The sequence below is a fragment of the Myotis yumanensis genome, unplaced genomic scaffold, assembly GCF_028538775.1.
Source record: "Myotis yumanensis isolate MYYU_CA2020_CCGP unplaced genomic scaffold, mMyoYum1.0.hap1 SCAF_1, whole genome shotgun sequence".
Classification (NCBI taxonomy): domain Eukaryota; kingdom Metazoa; phylum Chordata; class Mammalia; order Chiroptera; family Vespertilionidae; genus Myotis; species Myotis yumanensis.
This window is the reverse complement of record NW_027223752.1, coordinates 224587001-224609214: the sequence shown is the minus strand read 5'-3', so window position 1 is coordinate 224609214 and position 22214 is coordinate 224587001. Positions and strand designations below refer to the sequence as shown.

At 39.6% G+C, this 22214-nt stretch overlaps 1 protein-coding gene across 3 annotated transcripts in view; it reads left to right on the top strand.

Moving 5' to 3' along the window:
* TBC1D19 (TBC1 domain family member 19) overlaps window positions 1–22214 on the top strand; it is a 115154-nt gene that overhangs the window by 81475 nt on the left and 11465 nt on the right. For all 3 annotated transcript variants that reach the window (XM_070398346.1, XM_070398340.1, XM_070398356.1), the window contains 6 exons: window positions 247–331; window positions 2532–2576; window positions 13772–13804; window positions 15092–15201; window positions 17358–17449; window positions 21419–21534. In XM_070398346.1, the coding sequence (XP_070254447.1) occupies window positions 247–331; window positions 2532–2576; window positions 13772–13804; window positions 15092–15201; window positions 17358–17449; window positions 21419–21534 (481 nt within the window). The remainder of the gene's footprint in view (window positions 1–246; window positions 332–2531; window positions 2577–13771; window positions 13805–15091; window positions 15202–17357; window positions 17450–21418; window positions 21535–22214) is intronic.

Sequence of the window (22214 nt, the reverse complement as noted above, 5' to 3'; positions counted from 1 at the left end):
CTTCTCATGTTAAATTTTCCCCAGGTTTTTCTATTTGCAGCTACAAAACACAATAGAAGAATCAACTGGTAGTCAGCAACTTGCATTTTTGGCTGCACTAACCGAGGATATACCAAAAGAGGGCACTCCTCCCATTGCTAAGCATGGTACTGAACTTGAAAGACTCTACCTCAGTGCCTCCCAACCAGGAAATAGCAAGAAATTAAACAGTGCTTAATTGTTTGTTTTATCCATTGTTATACCCAGGTTTTACTTTGTTTTTCCCGGGATACGTCTGTGTTGGGTCACTTTGCATACAACAGTGCTTCACCACCAAGATCATACATAAGAGGTAAAATCGTAGTAACATAAAGGAAGTATTTTTAATGGTTATTTTATTTTATTTTTTGATAGACATTGATCCGTTGCCTCCCACATACACCCAAACCAGGGATCAAACCTGCAACCTGGGTATGTGCCCTGACCAGAATCAAACCTGCCACCTTTCAGTGTATGGGATGACACTCCAACCAACTGAGCCACACTGGCCAGGGCAAGGAAATATTTTTTAACACATTATCATGGCAAGACTATTTGCTCTCTCTATTGCTGTTTTTGTCTTACCTGTTGACTTCTATTTTCCCTTTTATAAGTTTATCACATGAATTTTCTTTTCTAATGTTTTAATTTTCTATATTTCTTCTCTCAAAATGTTCTACAACACTTAAAATTTTGATATAAGTTGTATGTTAGTAATTCTTAGTGCTTTTTTCTCCTCTTAATCACTAGCTACCTACAAGATAGTATCACTATTTCAAAATCCTGCATCACCTGACAACTGAACTAATTTCACCTGGAACCCTTTCCCAACTTCTCCTTTTGTTAAGTGGTGAACACCCAGCACTTAAAAGCTATTGTGTGGTCCCTCTGCTGTCCCCATAAAGAAACGGTTTCTCCTGTATCTACTAACTCTGAGTGTCTGCCTGATTCCTCCAACCCCTGCCCTAGGACAAGCCCCATCACATGCTGGGATCAGGCTACCCCACCCAAGTTGGGGGCTCTCTCTGTTCCATTGCTCCTACCTTGAACTTATAGAAGCCTTTTGTTTGCTTGTTTCTTTAACATTATTTGCTAAAAACCTGATTGTACAACTTAATTGTCTAATGGAATCACCTCTTTACTCAGCCAAGTTTTAAGGCCGTCCATCATTTGCTCCTGTCTTAACCCAGCTAATTTTGCTTTCCTGATTACCCCACATTACCCCATATTCCAGATGCTCCCCTCATCTGGAAGGATTTCCACTGTTCCTCCCCCAAAATCATATGTCCTTGAAGAACTAGCCTATATCCCACTGAGCCATCAATCCATCATCAATTTCTCTCTCCTCTCAACTTCTAAAACACTTAAGGCCTGTGCCAGAAAATTTAGCAAACATATCCTCAATGTTTCATGTTCCAGTCTGGATTATAAGCCACATGATTGAGGGACTGGCCTTATATTTATTTTGTTTGCCTCTTGACATCTAGCCCAGTATTGAGCATCCACCAGGTGGTCTTTTCTTTCTTTCTTATCTATCAATCATCTATTTTTCCTTATTCCATTCTCTCCTTACACACACGATCAGTCCTGTTGTCTCCACCTTAACTTAAACTAGTCATGCTTCTTACTCTTCATTTTCTCTTTGCCACCACCCCCAACAAGAACAAAAAAATTTTTTAGAATTAATTAAAAATATTACCTTAAAGTTTAGAGCAAGATTGCATGTGACTTTTCCATAGACTCATAGTGTTAGAAAAACTATCAATATAAACATAAAAACTTCCTAAAGATATTCAGAAGGTGGGGGAAAACTCAGAACCTTAAAAGTTTTGAGGAAAAGCTATTTTTAAAAACTCTTTTAAACATTTGAATATGATGAGTATACTTTAATATTTTGAGACAATTTTGATTTCAAATATTTAGCCTTGGAACATATGAACTGTTTTGGGATTCAGAAAGTATTACCACCGTATAGTTAAAGACATTTAATTTTTAACTTTTCAACACATTCTATAAAAATGTAAACTAATGAGGCGTTGAAAAGCTTAAGACTTGCTTTAATGAATAGATTAGAGTTGTTTCTAGTTAGCAAAAACAATTCTAAGCTCAAGAAGCTTGAAAGCATTTGTTCTTTTAATTATTTTGTATCGCTTGCCTTGTACTTAAGTTTATACTGTTGATTTCAATTGATGAAAGGATTTGCTAATATCAACAGGTTGACTGGCATATTTTCAAATTAATTTCATACCATAAAATGAAATGAGATTTTACTATTGTAGTTTTATTTTTTTAATCATTATAGTTGAAAGTATTACATATGTCCCTCTTTTTTCTCCATTGACCCCTTCTAGCCCACTTCTACTCCCCACCCCAGGCCTTCACCACCCTATTGTCAGTGTTACTATTGTAGTTCTTTAAAATTCCACTAATTATTAGTACATTCACAAAGTGAGTTAATTTTTTTGTTTTGTTTATTTAATCAGACTGAAACCCTCTATGGCTTTCTCTTCTAGGAAAACTAGGAATAGAAGAATATGCTGTCTTTTACCCACCAAATGGTAAGAGTAATGCTGTTGCTTCCTCTAGTGGGAAATAGGAAGATTACAACTTTTAAAATAGGAATGACTTTCTTATTCTCTATCTTTAAATATATAATTATTATCTAAAGCATACTTTCTACAGGATACCGCTTTTAATGAGCTTTTCCATGTTTGTAGCAGGTTTGCGCACACTGTGATACCCTTTCTGGTCTTCCTTGAGACCAGAGGTAATATTTGTGGGGAAACTCAGCAGACAGGTGTCTAAGCCCAGGGCACTGAGTTTTTCTCTGAAGAACATGACTGGTCCACCCAGGAGCTCCCCTTTGCTTCACTGGAGCAGGGCTCTAATGAGAAGTTGCCTTGTATTGCACTTTATTGTCCTCACAATTTTTTAAAAAATATATTTTATTGATTTTTTACAGAGAGGAAGGGAGAGGGATAGAGAGTTAGAAACATCGATGAGAGAGAAACGTCGTTCAGCTGCCTCCCGCACACCTCCCACTTGGGATGTGCCCGCAACCAAGGTATATGCCCTTGACCGGAATTGAACCCAGGACCCTTCAGTCTGCAGGCCAACACTCTATCCACCAAGCCAAACCGGTTAGGGCATGTCCTCACAATTTGATAAGTATAGTGTTTACAAAATAAAATGATTATGAAGAAATATATCACTGAAATAACCTATTTTCATTATACAAAATGATCAACTGTATAATGACCTCATTATGTATTAAATATTTATTTGAGATGATTAAATAGTTTTTAAGTTACGCTTCTTGAAAAGCAATATACAGCAGTCCTCATTATGATAATATTAAGCTGCATCTTGAAGAAGGTCTTTTGCTCCAAGTTAAGAACATGGGCTTTGTAATCCATCTGACCTGGGTTCAGATCCCAATTCTGCCAGCTCACCCTGTGACCTTGGGTAAGTGACATGACTTCGCTGAACTTCAGATTCGTCATCTAGGCTGTAATAGATGGTACAAGGTATAACACAGCACAGTGCCTGATGCATATGTAGTGAGTCCTCAGAAAATGCAGCTGTTACCAGAGTGTTTAGCTTCTTTATTGCCCACTCCATGTACAACTCACTGTTCTCTGCACCTCTCCATGTGTGTCCCCAGTCCGCTCATGGCCACTGTCCTGCACCCCCTTCAGCACTGGTGTCCTCTGGGCCCACCCTACCTGGTTCTGCTGCCCTCCTTTCACACGGTTTCAGGGCCTTCTGATCTGCTCTCTTGGCTCTACTTGTTAATTACTCTAACATTGATATCTTCAGTTCTGACCTCTAGAATAATTAACTCAAACTTAACATGTCTGAACCTGAACTCATTATTTTATCTTCCTATGCCCGCTATTCAAAAGAGAAAAACAAAATTAAATTTTAAAGCAAAACAAAGAACTGCTGTTTCTCTCTCAGTTAATTGTCCTCTCTTCCAACCACTAATTCAAGCCGAAAGCCCGGCAGTCGTCCTCTCAGTCTTGGACCCCTCATCAGGTAATTCACCAGAAACGTCCACTTTTATCTTCAAAATACACGCGGGACCCCTGGCTTCCTCACTACGCTGCTGTTTGTCCTCCTCAGGGCTTTGCTGTCTCTGTTGCTCATTAACTGCTCCAGACACCCCGTTGGCCTCTCTTCTCCCAGTCTTTCCTTGCCTTGCTCTAGCTTTCACAATGCTTTCCTTTTACACATCTAAAAGGAAAATGGCTATTTTTTCCTTAGAGGTGTCGTAATGGCTCCTCATCTCTTCATAAGTAATATCCAAGCCTCTTGGCATGGCACATGAAGGCATTTTCTTATCATCTCAATATCAAACTATTAATCACACACACGTGCGCGCACACACACACACACACACACACGCACGCACACACACACACCTACTCTCACAGAAGCACCACGCTGCTTCCTACCTGGTTCCCGCCTCAGTTCCCAGGCTTAGAACAGCCCCTTCAACCTCTGCTCACCAGGCTGCCAAGTCTCAGCTCAGCACCTCTTCCTCCGGAAGCTGCCCTGCACCCCAGGGTCACCCAGGGCCCTTCTCTGGGCGCCCATAGCACCCAGTGTACAAAGCCTGGGTGTCTCTTGCTGTATTAGCTTGACAGTGTTTGTTTATGCTCTGTCTTCCCTCTAGATTGCAAATTTCATGGGGTTCAGGACTATATCATTCATTTTTGTTCCCCCAGTATTTAGCTCTAGAAAGAGTTTAATGATCATTTATTTGAACTAATTAGAGGCTTTTTAATTTTAACATGTATATATAACCATAGTTATATCTGTCTCACCAGAGACAATTTTATATGACTTTTTATATTTATCTAATCGGGAAATAAAACACCTCTGAAGAGCCAAGAGAGATGTCTGTGGAGTGAGGTTACTTCTGTTCCTCGGAGAGCTTTGCCAACCTAGTTTAGAACATACAGCTCTTACTAACACACAGGTCTAACAAACCTGGTTTACTGGTTTTATGCCCCCTTGTAAAAATGGAAGCATGGAAAGAGGCTGACAGAGATAGAAGAAATGACTGACAGTAGTAGAAGTGAAAAATCAGAGACCTTACAAGGGAAAATAGGAAACTATAAAACAGCATGTTAGAACATTGCAGTGAGTCAGTCCAGGACTGTTTCATGTGAGAGACAGTAACTGTGCCTTTAAAAAGGTATCTCTGGGTTGTAGCATGTTATAGTAAGTTAAGACATTTATAATGAGCATAAGGTACCCAGAAAAAAAATATTGCTATGATAGCAGTAATAGTAGTTGCAGCAGCAGTAGCTAACATTTTTCAAGCAATACTACACACCATGCAGAGTGCTACATCCATTACATGTATTAATTCATTTAATCCTTACAAGAACCGTCTGAGGCAGGTGCTAATATTATCTATTATCCCTATTTATAAAGAAGCCGAGGCACAGAGTGTTAACTCGCCAGCTGGTGAGGGGTAGTGCTCACTCTGAACCCAAGCTCTCTGACAACATCCTTAGTGCCTCAGAAAGCATTACTGAGTTTGTTACAGCATCTTTTAGAAGAAAAGAAAGCAGTTAACATATTGAAAAAGTAAAATATGTATATACTAGGTTCTAGGAAGACTTTCATCCAGAATAAAAATAGTTTAATGCTCAGTGGGGTAGCAACACAGCTGTTCCTAAGCCAGTTCTTCAGGATCTTTCTTCTCTTGGGTTGTTTTAGAACCTTCCCAGACTCAGGGAGGACGCTTCTCTGGGCAGTGAGTACACAGTGGCCGAACAGGAAGAGGCAAAGACCAGTTGGTCTGTTATCCCTTTAGTTTTTACTCAAGACGATAATCCGCAACGTTGTTATATTACCCAACATTTCTCAACCTCTGCCAAAGACAGGAGTACTTTGAAATCTCAAGGACACTTCTACCACCACCTCCCAAACTGGCCTTGTGCAGGAAGCCAATTCCAGCATGTCAGCAAGGACTGAATCATCTGGAATGGCTGAAGGCATTTCCCCAAACCTGAAAAGGGATGATTGCTTGGCTGCCAGACAGCTCAGGGCATCTTAATCTACATATTATTGCCTCCTACTGGCCAAACACCTGAACAGCATTAGGTATTTTCCCCATTCTGACAATGTTTCTGTATAGGAAACCTGACCCTTTGATGTCCTGCCTCGCCTCAGGACAATTTGTGCTAATAAAAAACATGGGGTCCTGAGACAAGGAGATCTTAGTTTCTTTAGCTAGGCTCCTCTGACCCCCAAATGCCTTTCAAAATTATGTTTCCTCTCTGGGCTCTTTATTAAATTACACACAGCCCTTCTCCAGATTGCTGAACCCTTCTTAATGCCGGAACAAGAACCACGGCAGCCTTGCTCACCTGGCCTCAGTGGCCCACACAGAGGGTGTGCCTGCAGCTCACTGACACTCCATTCCTGGCCAGGCAGGTGCTCAAAGGGGGCAGATATTTGCTCACTCGCCCACCCACCCGTGGACATGACAGGCCACCATGGTGTCAAATGTCAGCTCTTTACTTCATGAGAGGCCTTGTCAATGGGCAGGTTTCCATGGAACTACAGGTTCATTAAACAGCTGGTGAGCAACATTTTTGAGCTGAGGGAGATTCCACATAGGAATTTTATATGCTTTTCTTGTTTTTATTCTTTGTTCAACATGTATAACTTGTCTGTATTTATTCATTTAATAAATAGGTACTGCTCTGGCTCCCTCTTCGAGGTGAGTGACCCGCAGTAAAAGTGCCTGCTGCTAAGGAGCTTACATTCTAAGGAGGGAGACATAGTAAACAAGTAAATAAATAGCTCACGAAAATAATTTCAGGGAGCCGTGAACAAGAAAAGGGCAAAGAAATTGATTATAGGTAGGGAGTGGGGGGGCATGGGTATTTTAGGGAAGGTGGTCAGGAAAGGAGCCTCCTGTGACTCTAATGTAAGCTCCAAGAGGACAAGGACCGGAATAGTTCTGGTGCCCAGCAGGTATCTAGCACCTGGAGTCATGCATGGCAGGGGGTCTCTGGTCAGTCAGCATTCGCACATGAATGAGGGAATGAAGGTAGAAGAATATGGAGAAGCAGGAACAGAAGCAAGAAGGCAAGACTTGCACTGACACACAGTGCTGGCTGAGACTGAAGCAAACTTCCCAATCTGCTGTGCCATTTGATTCCTATAAGACAGAGAAGGTCATTCATTGCCAGGGGACATTAAGTAGAGGAGTTTTAAGACTCTGGAGCAGTAGGTTATTGTGGAATGAGGATAAACAGAGGAAATGATTATTTCAACAAATGAATTAAATAAACTGTACTACGTAATCCCAAATGAAAGAGTGTCAAAATTTGCTTTTAACTGGAGTGATGGTAAAATGAATCAGCTGTGAGAGTTATGGTACAACTATAAATGTTTAAGTGTTGAGACAGTGAGGAAATGAAGGGAAAATATTTAATAAGTGCAAAGCATGTTAATATTTGGGGTATCTCTGAGTCATATTTACTATTTATATCTCATCTAGTTTAAGATTTATTTTTGTTGACAATGTTTACCTTTCTGAGTTTTGTCAAAAGCCCATTAAATCTGTACTTTGTGACATTATTCCTATTGAATGGAGTAGGCAATTAATATTTAAGACTTTCTTCAGATTGATAAGGGAAGGCTAGGATCTTAAAATAATCATTCATAGCAGACTCTTAGGCTAGATAAGAGATGGTGTCTCACATCCCAGTGTCTGCTAGAAGTAATACTCCTGGATGATGGCCAGGTGGGTGAAACTCAACCCTTGAAACACTGAAGTGATGAGAGCCAAAGGAAAGTATTTTAAAACACTGGCCAAGAACACGACAGCCTCTAAGATCAAAGACATGTTCTAGGTGGTATGTGCCCTAGAGTGTTAATGGATTCTTCAGTGCTTCTTGTGCCCCCTACTTCTGTTTGCCAGAATCTTGACTTTGTCCTTCTTCAACAGAGTGGACTGTGTACCTTTTCTTGGAGTCTTAAGCCCTGGTTAATCTTGATTAAGCTGAAATGAATCCTTATCTAACACAGAACAAGATTTTCTTACATTTAAGCTGATGCTGAAATGTGGTACTCTCCAATCTGAGAGCATAAAATAGCTACAGTTATTGACGCATCTGCTGTGTATTAAACACTATACTTGTGTACTTTAAATATATTAACTCATTGGTGTTTAGTACAACCCAATGAAGTTGGTCTTATTGACCGGCGATTTTCAGGAATAAAAATGGAGACTCAGAGTGTTGGTAGTTTGCCTAGAGTCACACAGAATTCAAATTCCATCTCTGTGTGACTTCATTGGCCATTTCGAAGCCAACACTTAGCTACTGAGAGTTTCCTGTTCTATATGGTGATTACTCATTCATAAATTATTCTTATACTTTAATATTTTATTTATAAGCCTTGATTATATTTATAATTGCTCAGTTTTCTATCATTAACAACACAAATTTAACATCTTACTCGTAGAAGATTTGCATGATGTTGCATGGTGAATTGTGGCCATTGCCTCATATAGCTTATACCTTATGTACTTAAAGAACAATTATCAATTTCAGAACTTGGGGGATCTGTAATGAAAGTGTGATTAGCTGTGAGTTGTCTTAATACATGCATCCCTTTCTGCTGCTTGGCAGTTCACGACTTCATTCACTGTAAGTTTCTAATTAAAAGTGCCTTGTCCTGACTAAGGTATTCTTACACTTAGCAGACTCTTAATAAATATTTGTAGAAGATGAAAATCATAATAGTAAGATCTTCATCTCTGACTACCTTGATCTGCTTTTGCAGATGTTTCTACAATAACTTAGTGAAAGGAAAACATTTTTGCAGTAAGATTATAGGAGTTTTGTATACAGTAATAGCAATCTGCTTTGAGAGTTTATTCTGTTGGGAGAGAGAAAAACAAAAGTGATTACAATATGATAAGAGAAGGAAACATTAGTTAAGTATAGACTTGGCATCAAGTGTGATGCTGAGCACATTGCATACATGACCTTATTTAATCCTCACAACCTCACTGGTATTATCCAATGAGGCTGAAGGATTAAAGGTGAAGACGGGTCTATTCCTAACCTTTGTAGGGCTCAGGGCAGGAGTGCAAATAGAGGCCTACCTACCATAAGTCTAGATATTTAAACATTATACATCAGACTGATAAAGTCTACTCTGTTCTCTTGTCTTAACAGATAAAGGGCTGGGCAAAAGTAGGTGTAGAGTTGTGAGTACACAAAAGAGTTTACTTTTTCGTTATTTATTAATTATTGTATTATTTATTGTATTATAACTGTAAACCTACTTTGCCCATATCTGTATTCCTTCATAGCAATCTGGAAGCCAGGTTCAAATTCAGATTCCCAGGCTCCTCAGCAGTCCCTAGCTGTGTTATCCCCACCCCTTCCCAGGCATGGCTCCATCCCACACCTGGACAGGCTTCACGCATGTGCACGTAGACCTCCCAGCCTGCAGGTGCACGCTCTGTTCATACCTTCCACAAATAGCCCCCTTTGGCCACCTCTCCACCGGGGGAGCGGCTCCACCGAAGAAGCCAGGCAGAGCCTGGAAGCTGGCCAGGGGCCTTTGGGCTGGGAATTTCAGGCTTGGGCACCTGGGTTGTGTTCTGAAAGGAGGAACATGGACTCTGGCTGAGGGGTACAGTTAGAGGTAGGCCAGAGCAGGGCCTTTACTCCATGCCCCCTCCCCTGTTCCTGCCTTGGTCTAAGAGTAGTACCCGAGGAGGAAACAGGTTGATGAACTGATACAAGCGTACATGGTGGAAAGTGGGGTAGCCAAAATCATGCCGACTGTCTATGTGCATAGAGGAGAGGGGGCACCTTAATCAATCAGGGCAAGTGAGTTGATACAAGGGTATGATTAGTGAATTGACTGGGGTAAGGAGCAGGGACTGTCAGGGAGACCTGCGGAGGAGTGTTGATTTTAAAACCTTGAAGGGGCGGGTCCAGCACAAGGCTGGAGGTAGAGGAGAGCATTGCCTACAGCCCTTGTCCTACCCCCCCCCCCCCCCCCCCCCCCCGAGGCTGAAGGAGGGGTGGCAATCAAGTCAGTAGGATTAGAGTTGTACTTGAGGGTTAGGGAAGAGAGAGGAGAGCCTGCTGATGTTAGATTCTGGCCAAATCCTGAACAGTGAAGTGTCCTTTCCCAGAGGGACAGAGAGGAACATGGTCACATTTCGGGTTGAGGGCTGAGGGAGAACTAGAAGGCAAAGCTGGCTCACAGCTTTCTTCCCTGAAGACCAGGGGGTAAGGAGTCCTTTACAGAAACAGAGAATCCAGAATGAGGCACATGATACTGGGCTTTCCCAGTTTGACTTGCAGGTCAATCAAGACATACTGGTGGAAGGAGAGAGAAAACAAATACGACAGAATGTCTATGAAAGTAGCTACAGGCAAGGAGTGGGCTGAAGAGAGAACCAGCCACAAGCATGTACACATGCACACACACACACATGTGTACATGCACAGCAGCAGGAGTTTCTGGGAGGCAGGGAGCCTGATCTGCCAGGGGCATCAATGCCTGGGAGGCTCCAATTGGAGAAGGAACTTTTAGTTGCTCTGGGCCAAGACACACAGAGAGGAGATCCCTGGGTTTAGCAGTAGAAGTTGGGGTTATAGGGCTAGAAACCATTTTACAAAGAGTTGAGGACATATAATGAGAACATAAAGGAAGTTAACTTAGATAATTTTCAAAAAATTAAGCTAGGCTCATGGGAAGGAGAGAGACTAGAGGTTTGTTTGCTGGGAAAGTGGGGCCTGGGGAAGAAAATGGGTGTTTAATGATGACAGTGTTGAGGATATTTCTAATAACGTATGACATCCTTGGCTGAAAGGCTGCAGTGGAATAGGAGAGACTGGAGCTGTGAGTACTTTGCTAGGACCCACCCACCCCTGCCTCCCTCCATTAGTGGGAGAGAGAGCAGATGCCCCGCTCTCCACCTGGAGCCCTGCTAATCTGCACTGACTGATCCCAGTCTGTCAGTCACCACCGGAAGCCCGGGCTTCCAGGCCACGCCCACCCTGGGGCTCTCACCTCCATGGCCTCTGTGGCTCTTTTGTCAGTGAGGCCTCCCCCTTCCCTCCGTGGTTTCCCTTCATAGCACTTACCACTGTCCAGCATCTACTCACCATTTCGTTATGATATTTCTATCCCCAATAAAAAGGAAGCTCTAACTGTCAGGACCGTGTCCGGCACATGTAGAGGCTCAAACATATTTGCCGAGTGTTGCACATGAGGGGAGGAGGGGAGAATGGATGGGCAGGATTCCAAAGCCGAGGTTGGCCAATTCTTTCTGAAAAGGGCCAGGTGGGAAATATCTTACATTTTCTGGCCACAAACAGTCTCCATCACACACTTTTCTTTGTTGCTTTTAAAAAATAATCCCTTAAAATGTAAAAGCCATTTTTAGCTCATGGGCTGCACAGAAACAAGCCAGGGACCTGACTTGCTTGCCCGCCGCAGGGAAGTCAGGGAACCAGGCCTGGGGTACAGGTGAAGCTGTCAGCTCCTCAGGGAAGTGAGAAAACCTGAAACATGTGAGGGGCACTGGGGTAACGAACAGGCAGGGGGGGGCTCACGGCATCTCCCCTCGAATCCCCCTCCTCTGAGGAGCAAAGCGAGTCCTGGCATTGGGTGTGAAGAGCAGGAGAGATTAGAAGAACAGGATGGGAACAGAACATTGATAAGCAGCACAGGATTCAGCCACAGATGGACAACACGAACGGGGTGTGTTCTGGAAGATGAGGGGAAATGGGGGAAGGACACCCTGAGAACCACAGCTTGTGATGCTGTAAAAATCCAAAGGTAGTTGGTGGCACACTCGTTCCCGATAATATTGGATTTTCCTCATATTCTTCTTTGATAGAATTACTTCTAGAAACAACAAAGGGATATGAGCTTATTTGTGAATGACCATATCAATATTGACTTTTATTAAGGGCCAATGATGATTATTTATTAATGGCTAAGTTACAGCCATATCTCATTAATCATATCATGAGGCTCTAGCATTATCTCTGATTGACAGATGAGGAAACTGAAGCTTAGAGAAGTTAAGAATCTCACCCAAAGGCATAAAGTTGTTAAATGGTAGAGCTAGATGAACCGAATCCAGTCTGTCTGACACTCAGTCTGTGCTCTTAACTTAACCACGATAAGGTGCTAATTAATGAATTACTGTCAGCGTGGAAGGCGTCTCTAGTGACAAGTCCTATTGTCACTCTGCCTTGTTCAGACTTTTAGATGAGGACGTAGATGGTATACTTAGAATACCTCAGTACTGTGGGTCCAGAAGAGTAGGGAATACAGGATTGTCCCAAACTGGCATGGCTCACTGAAGAACAAATGTGACAGAGGAGAGAGTATAATCCTTTACCTAGGTCAGAAACAACTGCACAAGTGCAGGGTCTTAGCCGTTTGGTGCCCAGGCAGGGAAAATGCTTGGCGGTTTCAGTCACCTCACTTTCAGGACTGTGGTGAGCTACGGGGAAAACAGAGTAAGGAAGCTCTTCAGGACCACTGTGTCGGGAACCACTAACGAGACCCATAAAGCCTTCTGTGATTGAAAAATAAAATTTAAAAAGAAACTCATAAAGTCTTAGAACAAAAAACAAAAACCTGGTGGGAATGGGAGGGGGGGGTGGAGTAGAACAAAGTCCTCAATATTTCTGAACGTTTTCAAAGAGGACAAGTTAGACTTGTTCTGTGTGACCTCTGTGGTCAGACCTGGGAATAATAAGTGAGGCTTCCACGGAGCCAGAGCTCAACCCAGCACAAGGAATAACTCCCCCGAGTTAAACCTGTTCAACATTTGTAACCGGTTGCATCGGGAACTCATGCATGCCCTGCTGCTGGGTGTGTTTTAAAGGGAGACGGAACAGGCATGTATTATAACTCACTCTAGGTGACCTCAGAAGGCCTGCCTCTGAGCATGTTGATGATTAAAGCATTTCTATACTATTTTTCAAAACTTCTCAGCTTTCTCCTGTTCTGTGTTTGCAGCCTGACTTGGCACAGTGATAGATAGTCAATGATGTGTATATTGCAGAACTTCTGTTTTGAACCTAAGTTGTACAAATTCTGATTTTTCACTTACAATGTGGCAAGATGTTTAGCACACGAGGTTAGGCTTTGAGTATTTCTCTGAAGTGGATGTGTCACTTACTTGTGTATAATTCTTGCCAAAGATTACACTGAATTTGTACTATATTCCTGCCAATACTTTTTCTAAACCACATTCTACGATAAAATTTTTGATAAGTTTACAGAGGAATGTATCTATACAAGGGTACCTTGGAAGGCTCCCTTTCCTTTTAACAGATTGTACTCAAATTTACAGGATAAATTCGTTTCAGGAAGGATATAATCTATTCACTTTCTGAGACCATATAATTAGTTCTTTAACTTAGTCCTGAGAACTGCCTTCTATTTTTGCCCTGTTTTTGTAGTATGTATTCAAAGTTTTAATTTGTCAACGTTATCAATAGAAAGTTAACTGGATATATATTGTAAATCTCTAGTTTGCTATTTTAAAGATATTAAAAAGCATTTATTTTTGTTAGTTACCATCACTAAGTCTTTCTGACATTCATGAACAAAGTAGAAACAAAAAATAGGAAAACTTTCTATTTTCAGTTTTAATCCTCTAAAGTTTACCTAATAATTCAGTGGGCATACTAATTGAAAAGAAATACTTTTTTTTTTTTTTTTTTAGGTGTAATTCCTTTTCATGGATTTTCGATGTATGGTAAGTTGGGCTTGAAAATATTCACTGTTTTATTACACTTTAGAACATTAAACATGAAGATCACACTTTATAGCACATCACCACACACTGAAGTGATTGTGAACTTTTAAACATTGAGTTTCGTATTTGTTTATATGTCCAATGAAAAAAACAATGTCGTCATAATTGCTCAGCTGGTGATTGCTTGACAAACTAGAATTAAAACAAATTGAGACTCATTGACACAGACAACAGTCTGATGGCTACCAGAGGGAAGGAGGGTAGTAAAGGATAAAGGGAGCCAAATATATGGTGACAGAAGATTGTTGTCCGCACCATTGCTGCCCCCAACCTTTAGGCTAAACAGAAATACCTTAATGCTTTACTTTTGTAAAAAGAATCAGCAGTAAATTAATACTTTTCTTTGTAAAAAGGCCCTCAGTGTCCTACATCAGATTATCATGGTGAATGATGTAACACAAAACGTTGAAAACTAGCCTTCAGTGAAACGGAGTCAAGGGGCCTAGGACCTTTGCCTTATGCTCTCCTTGATGGTGTCAGCTGGGGTGACTGATGCTGTCATGTCATGTTGCTGTGCACACCAGTAGGCTGGGGGAATTGTGGATTATAGGGCGCTCTGCTTTATCTCTTATAAATATGTGAGGAATGTAAAATAGAAAATCTACAAAGGTTAAGGACAGAAATTTTACCTCTAATAATAAAAAATGCTAGCCCTTTTGTCCTAATTTAATAATTTCACCTGTAAGCATTTTTCAACCAAATCGTTTTTAAAAGGGGTACTAGAATGATTTAGAGGACAATTAATGACGTCAGAAAGTTTAAATCTTCTAACAATTCTCAGAGCACAAAATGCATTAACTCCTGATTGTTCACATTTTTAGTCATTGAAATAGTCTAAGGTTTATACACACAGGGAGAAAATGTTTGCTAAGGAAATAGATGATGCTATAGAGTTAAGTATACTACTTTAGAAAAATATGTTAATTATCCACAAATACTTGAGTCGCAACCACTTATTTAGTTAGAACCAGTAGAATAGAATAATCATAATTCATCCCCCCCCAGGAACTCTAGTTAGTCCCTTACCACTTCAGTTTTAGTTACTGTCTTTCTTTCAAATTTTAATATGTATGTCTTTTAAAATTTGATTAAAACTTTCATCTAATTTAAACTTGTCTATGAATGAATATTACTATAAGAGATGAACTTACTCTTTCATTTTTATGAATTTATCTTTTAAATTTTAGTAGTTCTGCAATATTACCAATGATTTTTTTATTCTTTCAGTTGCACCACTTTGTTTTCTATACAATGAACCTTCCAAATTGTATCAGATATTCCGTGAGATGTATGTGCGTTTTTTCTTCAGACTTCATTCCATCTCTTCTCATCCTTCTGTAAGTTTATAAAGAGCTGGATCAAATCAGACTCTAATCTGATTTTTATCCAAGAAAAAGTCTCTTACTCAATTAAACTATAAAGCAACAAATTTTCACCTCTGATGTCACCAACAAGGTTCTATCAAATAAACAAAAGAGAAGAAGAAACCGATATTTAAATATTTTGGTAATAATTAAAAGGGGAAAGTCCTTTATCGATTGCATTTAAATTATCTTTTCTGTGTTAAAAGAAAAACATAGAAATGTCTGTATTATTATCTTTGGCAAAAATGCCCACCTTCCTTGAAGGCTGATTTCCTCACCTGTGGAATGAGGTTCACCTATGGAATTGTGTTTCTGTAGCCTGCAGAGCTGCAGCGAAGCCGACAGAGCACCCGGGTGGCACTGGCTCATGGCAGGTGTCCAATCAATGCTGCTGTTTTTATTGCTATGATTATCGTCATCACCTCTTCTTTGTTGTTAATGAAAATCAAAAAAATGTGTTTGTCACTTATTTTTCAGTTTCATGTTTGGCTAATTCTCACTTATCATACTCGATATTTTTCTTGTATTTATTCAATAGGTAGCTCCTTTGGCCTCAATATGAAAATCAAGGAGAAGCAGATTGGGCATTGAACATTTTTATCTGTCTTATTTTGGCCGGTCCTTTGTTGTATCTTCTCCCTGCTATGAGCCTGAGTAAAAGCAGTGCTTATTTTCAGTTCCACTTTTTTCCACCTCTGGGCCTGTTTTGAACAACTTGACTTACTCTCAGGAAGAAACATTAGATTGGAATGTGTCCGGGCTACCAAATTTCCCAAGGCAACCGTCACCACTGCTAAACTACATGGTTGTCCTTTATCCCCCCAGCAAACTCTGTATTCCTGTTCCCCTTCCTCCACCTCCAGTTTGCTCTCATGCATCACTAGTGACAACTGGCAAATAACAGAAACCAGGGCATCACCGATGCACAAAGGAGGCACCACCAGTTACCCTGGTTTCTTCTTTCTGAGACACCTTGACTTAGTGCTTATCTTACATGAATGCTTAATCTAGAATCCTCTGAAATATATTAAGAATTCTCTTTTCTAATGCTTCATTCTTAGCATCAGATTTCTACTTCAGAGTTTTGACCTGGCTGTTCAGTACACACCCATGGGTTTTCCCCGTGCAGAGCTCCGAAGCTCAACACTGAGCCATCTGGGTATTCCTCTGTCTCCATACTGACCCGGAGGTGTCCTTTTTCAGCTAATTGATTGGGCCAGCCCTGCCTCTGCCCTTTCTTTATTCCATGAAATAAAGACTTAGAAGTGGCCGGCTCCTTTTCTGGCTTGCAGCTAGACTGAACTATTTGGAACCATTACAGCCCTTTTTCTTTAGAAATTCAAAAAGAGGATTAAAAGTTCCTTACCAAAATCAACCCTGAGGAATGCTGAGCTGCAAGAAAGACTTTATTCAGAGTTGTCAAGTAAAAAATGCACTTGCAAAACCATCTGCTTAAATTGGTTACTTCCCGTACTCTACAAATAATGAATGCCCTTTTAGGAAAGCAGATTTCAGCAAAAAATAATCTTTATATGAAATAATAAAAAATCTTGTTTGATAACTTTCTGGTGCAAATCTCAAGCAATCAGCAGTCAGTCTTTCCCTGTGGATGGATTTCAAAGAAAGTGGAAAAAATCAGGAAATTCTTTCCCTGATGGGTGAGGCAGCTGGCAGGGAAGAGCTATGTGGGGGGAGAAAGTAAAGGGTGTGGCCGCGGCACCAGAGAAATACCTGGAAACTGGCATGCTTCCAGAAAAAACTAATTTGCTGGGCCCAAGTGATAATGCATGGCTTACAAAGTGGTGGCTTTTCTATAAAATGATGTTTTCTTTGGACTCTGAATATTACATACCAAGTTACGTGGGGAGCCTATTGTGTTAAAAGGAGGCTCCATTGCATATCTGTAAGAGCAGGTTTCCATAAAGAGGGATAAAATGTATCTTTAAATACAACGTTGGAAATCATTAGTGTCTGTCCTGTTTTTGACTCTTAAACAATATAAAAAATACGTTGACAAAAATATTTATGTTGATACTGGTTTTCTCATTTTCATTTGAATAATTTATCAGCAGAGTTAATTTTTAAATACTAAAATATGTATTCCTCTTGTGACTTATTATTGTTTGCAGGGTATTGTGTCCCTCTGTTTGCTATTTGAGACTCTTCTTCAAACTTACCTCCCCCAACTCTTTTATCATCTACGAGAAATTGGGGCTCAACCGTGAGTATTTTTCTCTCCTAATTGAAGAATAGATTAGTTGACATTAGAAGGTTCCTTTTCATCATTGTAAATCACTTGCAAAGATGCAGTCATTTTTCAGAGAAATTAAACTAACAGTTTTTCCCTAAAAAACAATTATCAAGTAGTAAATTGTAAGTCTGCATTGTACCAAAAATTCTTGGAAGGATTATTTGCTAGGATTTTTGTGCCTGGTACAAGGATCACTAAAATGAACTAATTTCTATTCCTAATGAAAGGTGTTGGCCAAAACTGAAGCAAACGTTTGTGGAGCAAATACTCCCTGAGAAATGTGATAATACTAAAATTAAGTCAGTTTAGGCTAAATTGATCAGAGAGCCCTTTATGAGAGCTATGTAAGTTTAAAATTTGCTGTCTCGTTAAAGGAAACTAAGTCAGTTACCTATCAATGGTTGTACACTGTGATTTTTCCTTCCAAAAGTTGGAATATTTGTTCATATTTCTCAATATGAGTTATCAGTGAATATGCAGGATACCTCTGTACTTAAATTTTATTGGTTCGCTTCTCTCTCTCTTTTTTAAATAACAGTGTATATAAGGCAACAGAAATTTCTAAATGACTTTACAATGTTTTGTTACTATATTCTCTGTGCAACTATTTCCCCCTATTCAGGAGGGCATATTTGAAAGGAGTATTAACTCTTTGAGGCCACAAAAGGCGTTAATGAGAAATGGAACAGTTTAGTGTTTATCTTCTCCACACTTAAATCCACAGCAGATGGATGGATGAGTGGGTGGGTTTAAGAGACAGACCCAGATTCAAATTCTAACTCTGCTAAATTGTATAATCCTGGTAAAGTTATTTAAATTATCTAAGTCTCAATTTCTTTCTTTAAATCAAGATAGTTTAAATTCCTCAGTTTTTAAATCAAGAGAATTTCTACCTCATGCAGTTGTTTCATGATTGAATGATTAGATAGCTAGCTCGCTAGCTAAATAGATAGATAATATATAGATCTCTTTCTTTGTCTCTCTATTTTTTTTTTCTATAAAGCACCATTGAATTTCAGACTTCTTAGATCTTAGGACTGCCATTTATAAAAACAACATCTCATATCATACATTGATAATACTAAGTTGATATTCTTTCCTTGGTAGCCATTAAAAAACAGGAATCTGTTAATGATAAAGATTATAAAACAAGAATGTGATAGAAATATTGTATATTGAATATAACTAGACTTTACCAGAATGAAGACAGTTGATTGCTAGAAATTAAAATTCTGATATTTGATATTTTTTCTAGCCTATTTATACACTTTAATCATTAAAAGTAAATTTATTTTAATGACAGGATAAACATTAAAATTCTTATGCAGGAAAAAGTATAAAAATTCATTTGTCAAGCTAGAAATAAATTTTTTAAAGGCTCTCATGAATTAAAACTGATAGTGTTGGAAGGTTTTTAATTCAATATTTAATTTCTTTAATAGATATAGAACTATTCAAGTTACCCATTTTTTCTTGATTAAGCTTTGGTATTTGGTTCATTTTATCTGTTATCTTATTTATGGACATAAAGTTACTTATAATATTCCCTAATTATTCCCAATTAGCCTTTTGGTATCTATAGACTAAGAGTGACTTCACCCCTCCCAATCCTGAGATTGATATTTATATCTTCTCTCTCTTTTTTATTCTGCCTAGAGCAATGGTTCTCAACCTTCTGGCCCTTTAAATACAGTTCCTCATCTTGTGACCCCAACCATAAAATTATTTTAGTTGCTACTTCATAACTGTAATGTTGCTACTATTATGAATCGTAATGTAAATATCTGATATGCAGGATGGTCTTAGGCGACCTCTGTGAAAGGGTCGTTCAACCCCCAAAGGGGTCGCGACCCACAGGTTGAGAACCACTGGCCTAGAGGTTTATTAATTTTATTATTTTTTGAAAGAGCCGGTTTTGGGTTTTATTGATTTTCTCTATTGTTTTTCTGCATTAAATATCATACCATAAGCTCTTATGCTTATTATTTTCTTCCTTATGATTACTTTAGGTCTATTTTGCTCTTGCCTTGCTACTTGTTTAAGATGAAAGTTAGATCAGTGGTTTGAGAGCTTTCTTCTTTTCTAATAATGTTATCAATTGCCCTCAAAGGACTGCTTTACCTCTGTCCAACAAATTTTGATATATTGTGCTTTCATTGTCATTTAATTCAAAATATTTCTTAATTTCTCTTGTGACTTTCTCTTGACTCTAGGTTATATAGAGTGTGTTGTTTAATTTCAAAATATTTATAAAAATCTATCATCTTTTTATTATTGACTAGAGGCCCGGTACACAAAGTTCGTGCACTCGGGGGGGGGTTGTCCCTCAGCCTGACCTGCACCCTCTCGCAGTCGGACATCCCTCTTGCAGACCGGGACTCCTCACTCTTACAGCTCAGCTTGCTGCTCCTTAGTGCTGCCGCAAAGGCGGGAGAGGCTCCCGCCACCACCACTGCACTTGCCAGCCATGAGCCTGGCTTGTGGCTGAGCAGCGCTCCACCTGTGGGAGCACACTGACCACCAGAGGGCAGCTCCTGTATTGAGCATCTGCCCCCTGGTGGTCAGTGCGCATCATAGTGACCGGTCATTCTGGTAGTTCCGCCGTAATGGTCGCTTAGGCTTTTATTATATAGACTAGAGGCCTGGTGCACCAATTCATGCACGGGTGGGGTCCAGTCAGCAGGGGGGAGTGAGGGGCTGTAAGTGGTTGGCCAGCCGGCCCCGCCCCCGATTGGGTTGGGGGTGGGGGCCGATCAGGGTCAGGGCGGGCCGGGGGGAGGGAAGAACACAATGTGGTACTACTGTTCTAATAAGATGTTATGAGAGATCCAGTAAAATGAGATTAGTTGAAGTTAATAATTTATACTTAAAAATCAAATGAATTTAAACATTTTAAATATCCAGTGGCCAAAAGTTTCTTTGGCATTTCTAAAGAGTATTTTAAAACCAATCAAAACACCTCATTTGTCAATATTATTTTGTACTTTGTATTTTATTCTATTAGAACAATAGTTTTCTCTTTCATATTGAGAAATTTCTGAAACTTTGGGTCTTTTTCAGTCTTACAAGAATTAATATGACACCAACAAAGATGATATCTGGGTCCCTTTCTCTTGCTTTAAGAAAATAGCACAGATATTTACCTACATAATAATATAACAGTTCCATCAAAGAATTTGTCTAGCACCTCTCAGGGGCAGAAAAATGATTGTTTATATAGTAATGGATAGTACAGAAGGGATCAAGCCAAAGAGTTCATTTCCTGATTCCAGAGATAAATTGTTGTTGTAACATAACCTGAATATAAATAGTGGGCTCTCATACCTCTTAGGGTGTTTTTTGAGGGGAGGGGAAGGGTTGGAATGTAACTGTGTTTTCTGGTCGATCTTTCAGAGTTATGATAACCCCTCCTCTTTAAAATGAAGGGTTTAAAATCAGAAATCTATTTCTTAGTTCCCTTATAACTTTAAAATTATTTTTCTTTGTCTTCAACAATTCCTTTTATTCATCCTATGTAGCCATTTGACTGAGATGTAGGAATATTATTTATTGCGTAGGAAAATTATGCAGCTATCAAGCACTCTTTCAAGTATTTTGGAAAAAAATTTCCAATGATCATGGCTTGCCTGAAACTGTCAAGACTCCAAGATCAATTCACTGATAGCTAATTAGTACATACCCTGAAAAATAGAAGGTAGACGTGAGTCTTCGAAAGGCTGAACTGTAGCATAAAGGAAGGTCAAGCAGATATAATCCTTCCTCTTAATACTTTGAGACCAATCATTTGAAGACTCATGGTGTTATAAATGCCCAGGCGATTTCTAAGATTCATTTAACAACAGAAGTGGTTGGGCTCTTCCAACCTTTTGTAAGATAGTGCCTTTACGAAAGAAAGGAAAAAAAACACTGGTAAAATTTATTTTTTTTCTTTGCTTACAGACTTCGCATATCATTTAAATGGATGGTTCGAGCTTTCTCTGGATACTTAGCTACAGATCAACTCTTGCTTTTGTGGGATAGAATCCTAGGATACAACTCTCTAGAAATTCTTGCTGGTAAGAGTAAATGCTCATTTGTAAAATACATGCTGTTTCTATAGTAAAGCCCTTTTCCTTTCTAACATTCACCATCTGTAATTGGAGTTTAAGTCTACACTTATCTGTCATTGTTAATTCATGGAAGGCAAGTACTGAGGTTCTGTGATCTAGATACTTCTGTGTAACTGCCCAACACCAGTCTGTTCCTAGTCTTTCTTTTTGGCTCCCAGGAAAGTCCGTTTCTCCCCCTCCACCACTATTAGTCTAACTAGGGCTTACCGTCTCAGCACCTGGCAGACCTGTGCAGCAGAGTGTAGGTAACACTCCACCCTGGATTTCTCTGACTGTCTTAGTGTTTGTTCTGTGCTCCATCTCAACTCCTGCCTGAAATCCTAACTGACACTGAGCCTCCCTGCGCTTCTGGACTTCAACTTATACTGAATTCAAAACCTTTTCCTTTTTGCTAGTGGTCTCTGACTCCTGCCCTGGTGGCTGAATTTCCTTTTAGGTATTCTCTTAAACCAAAAATATTTTATGGTTTTTTTCAGGAAGTCAGATTCACCTCTCATTTAATAATTTAGCAGTTCTTACAACAGATATTACACAAGGCAGCTGCATAACACATAGAGCACAGATTCTTACTGATTATATTATTGTGCTTCTCTTGTACAAAGTAGACTCAGTTATTTTTAACATTG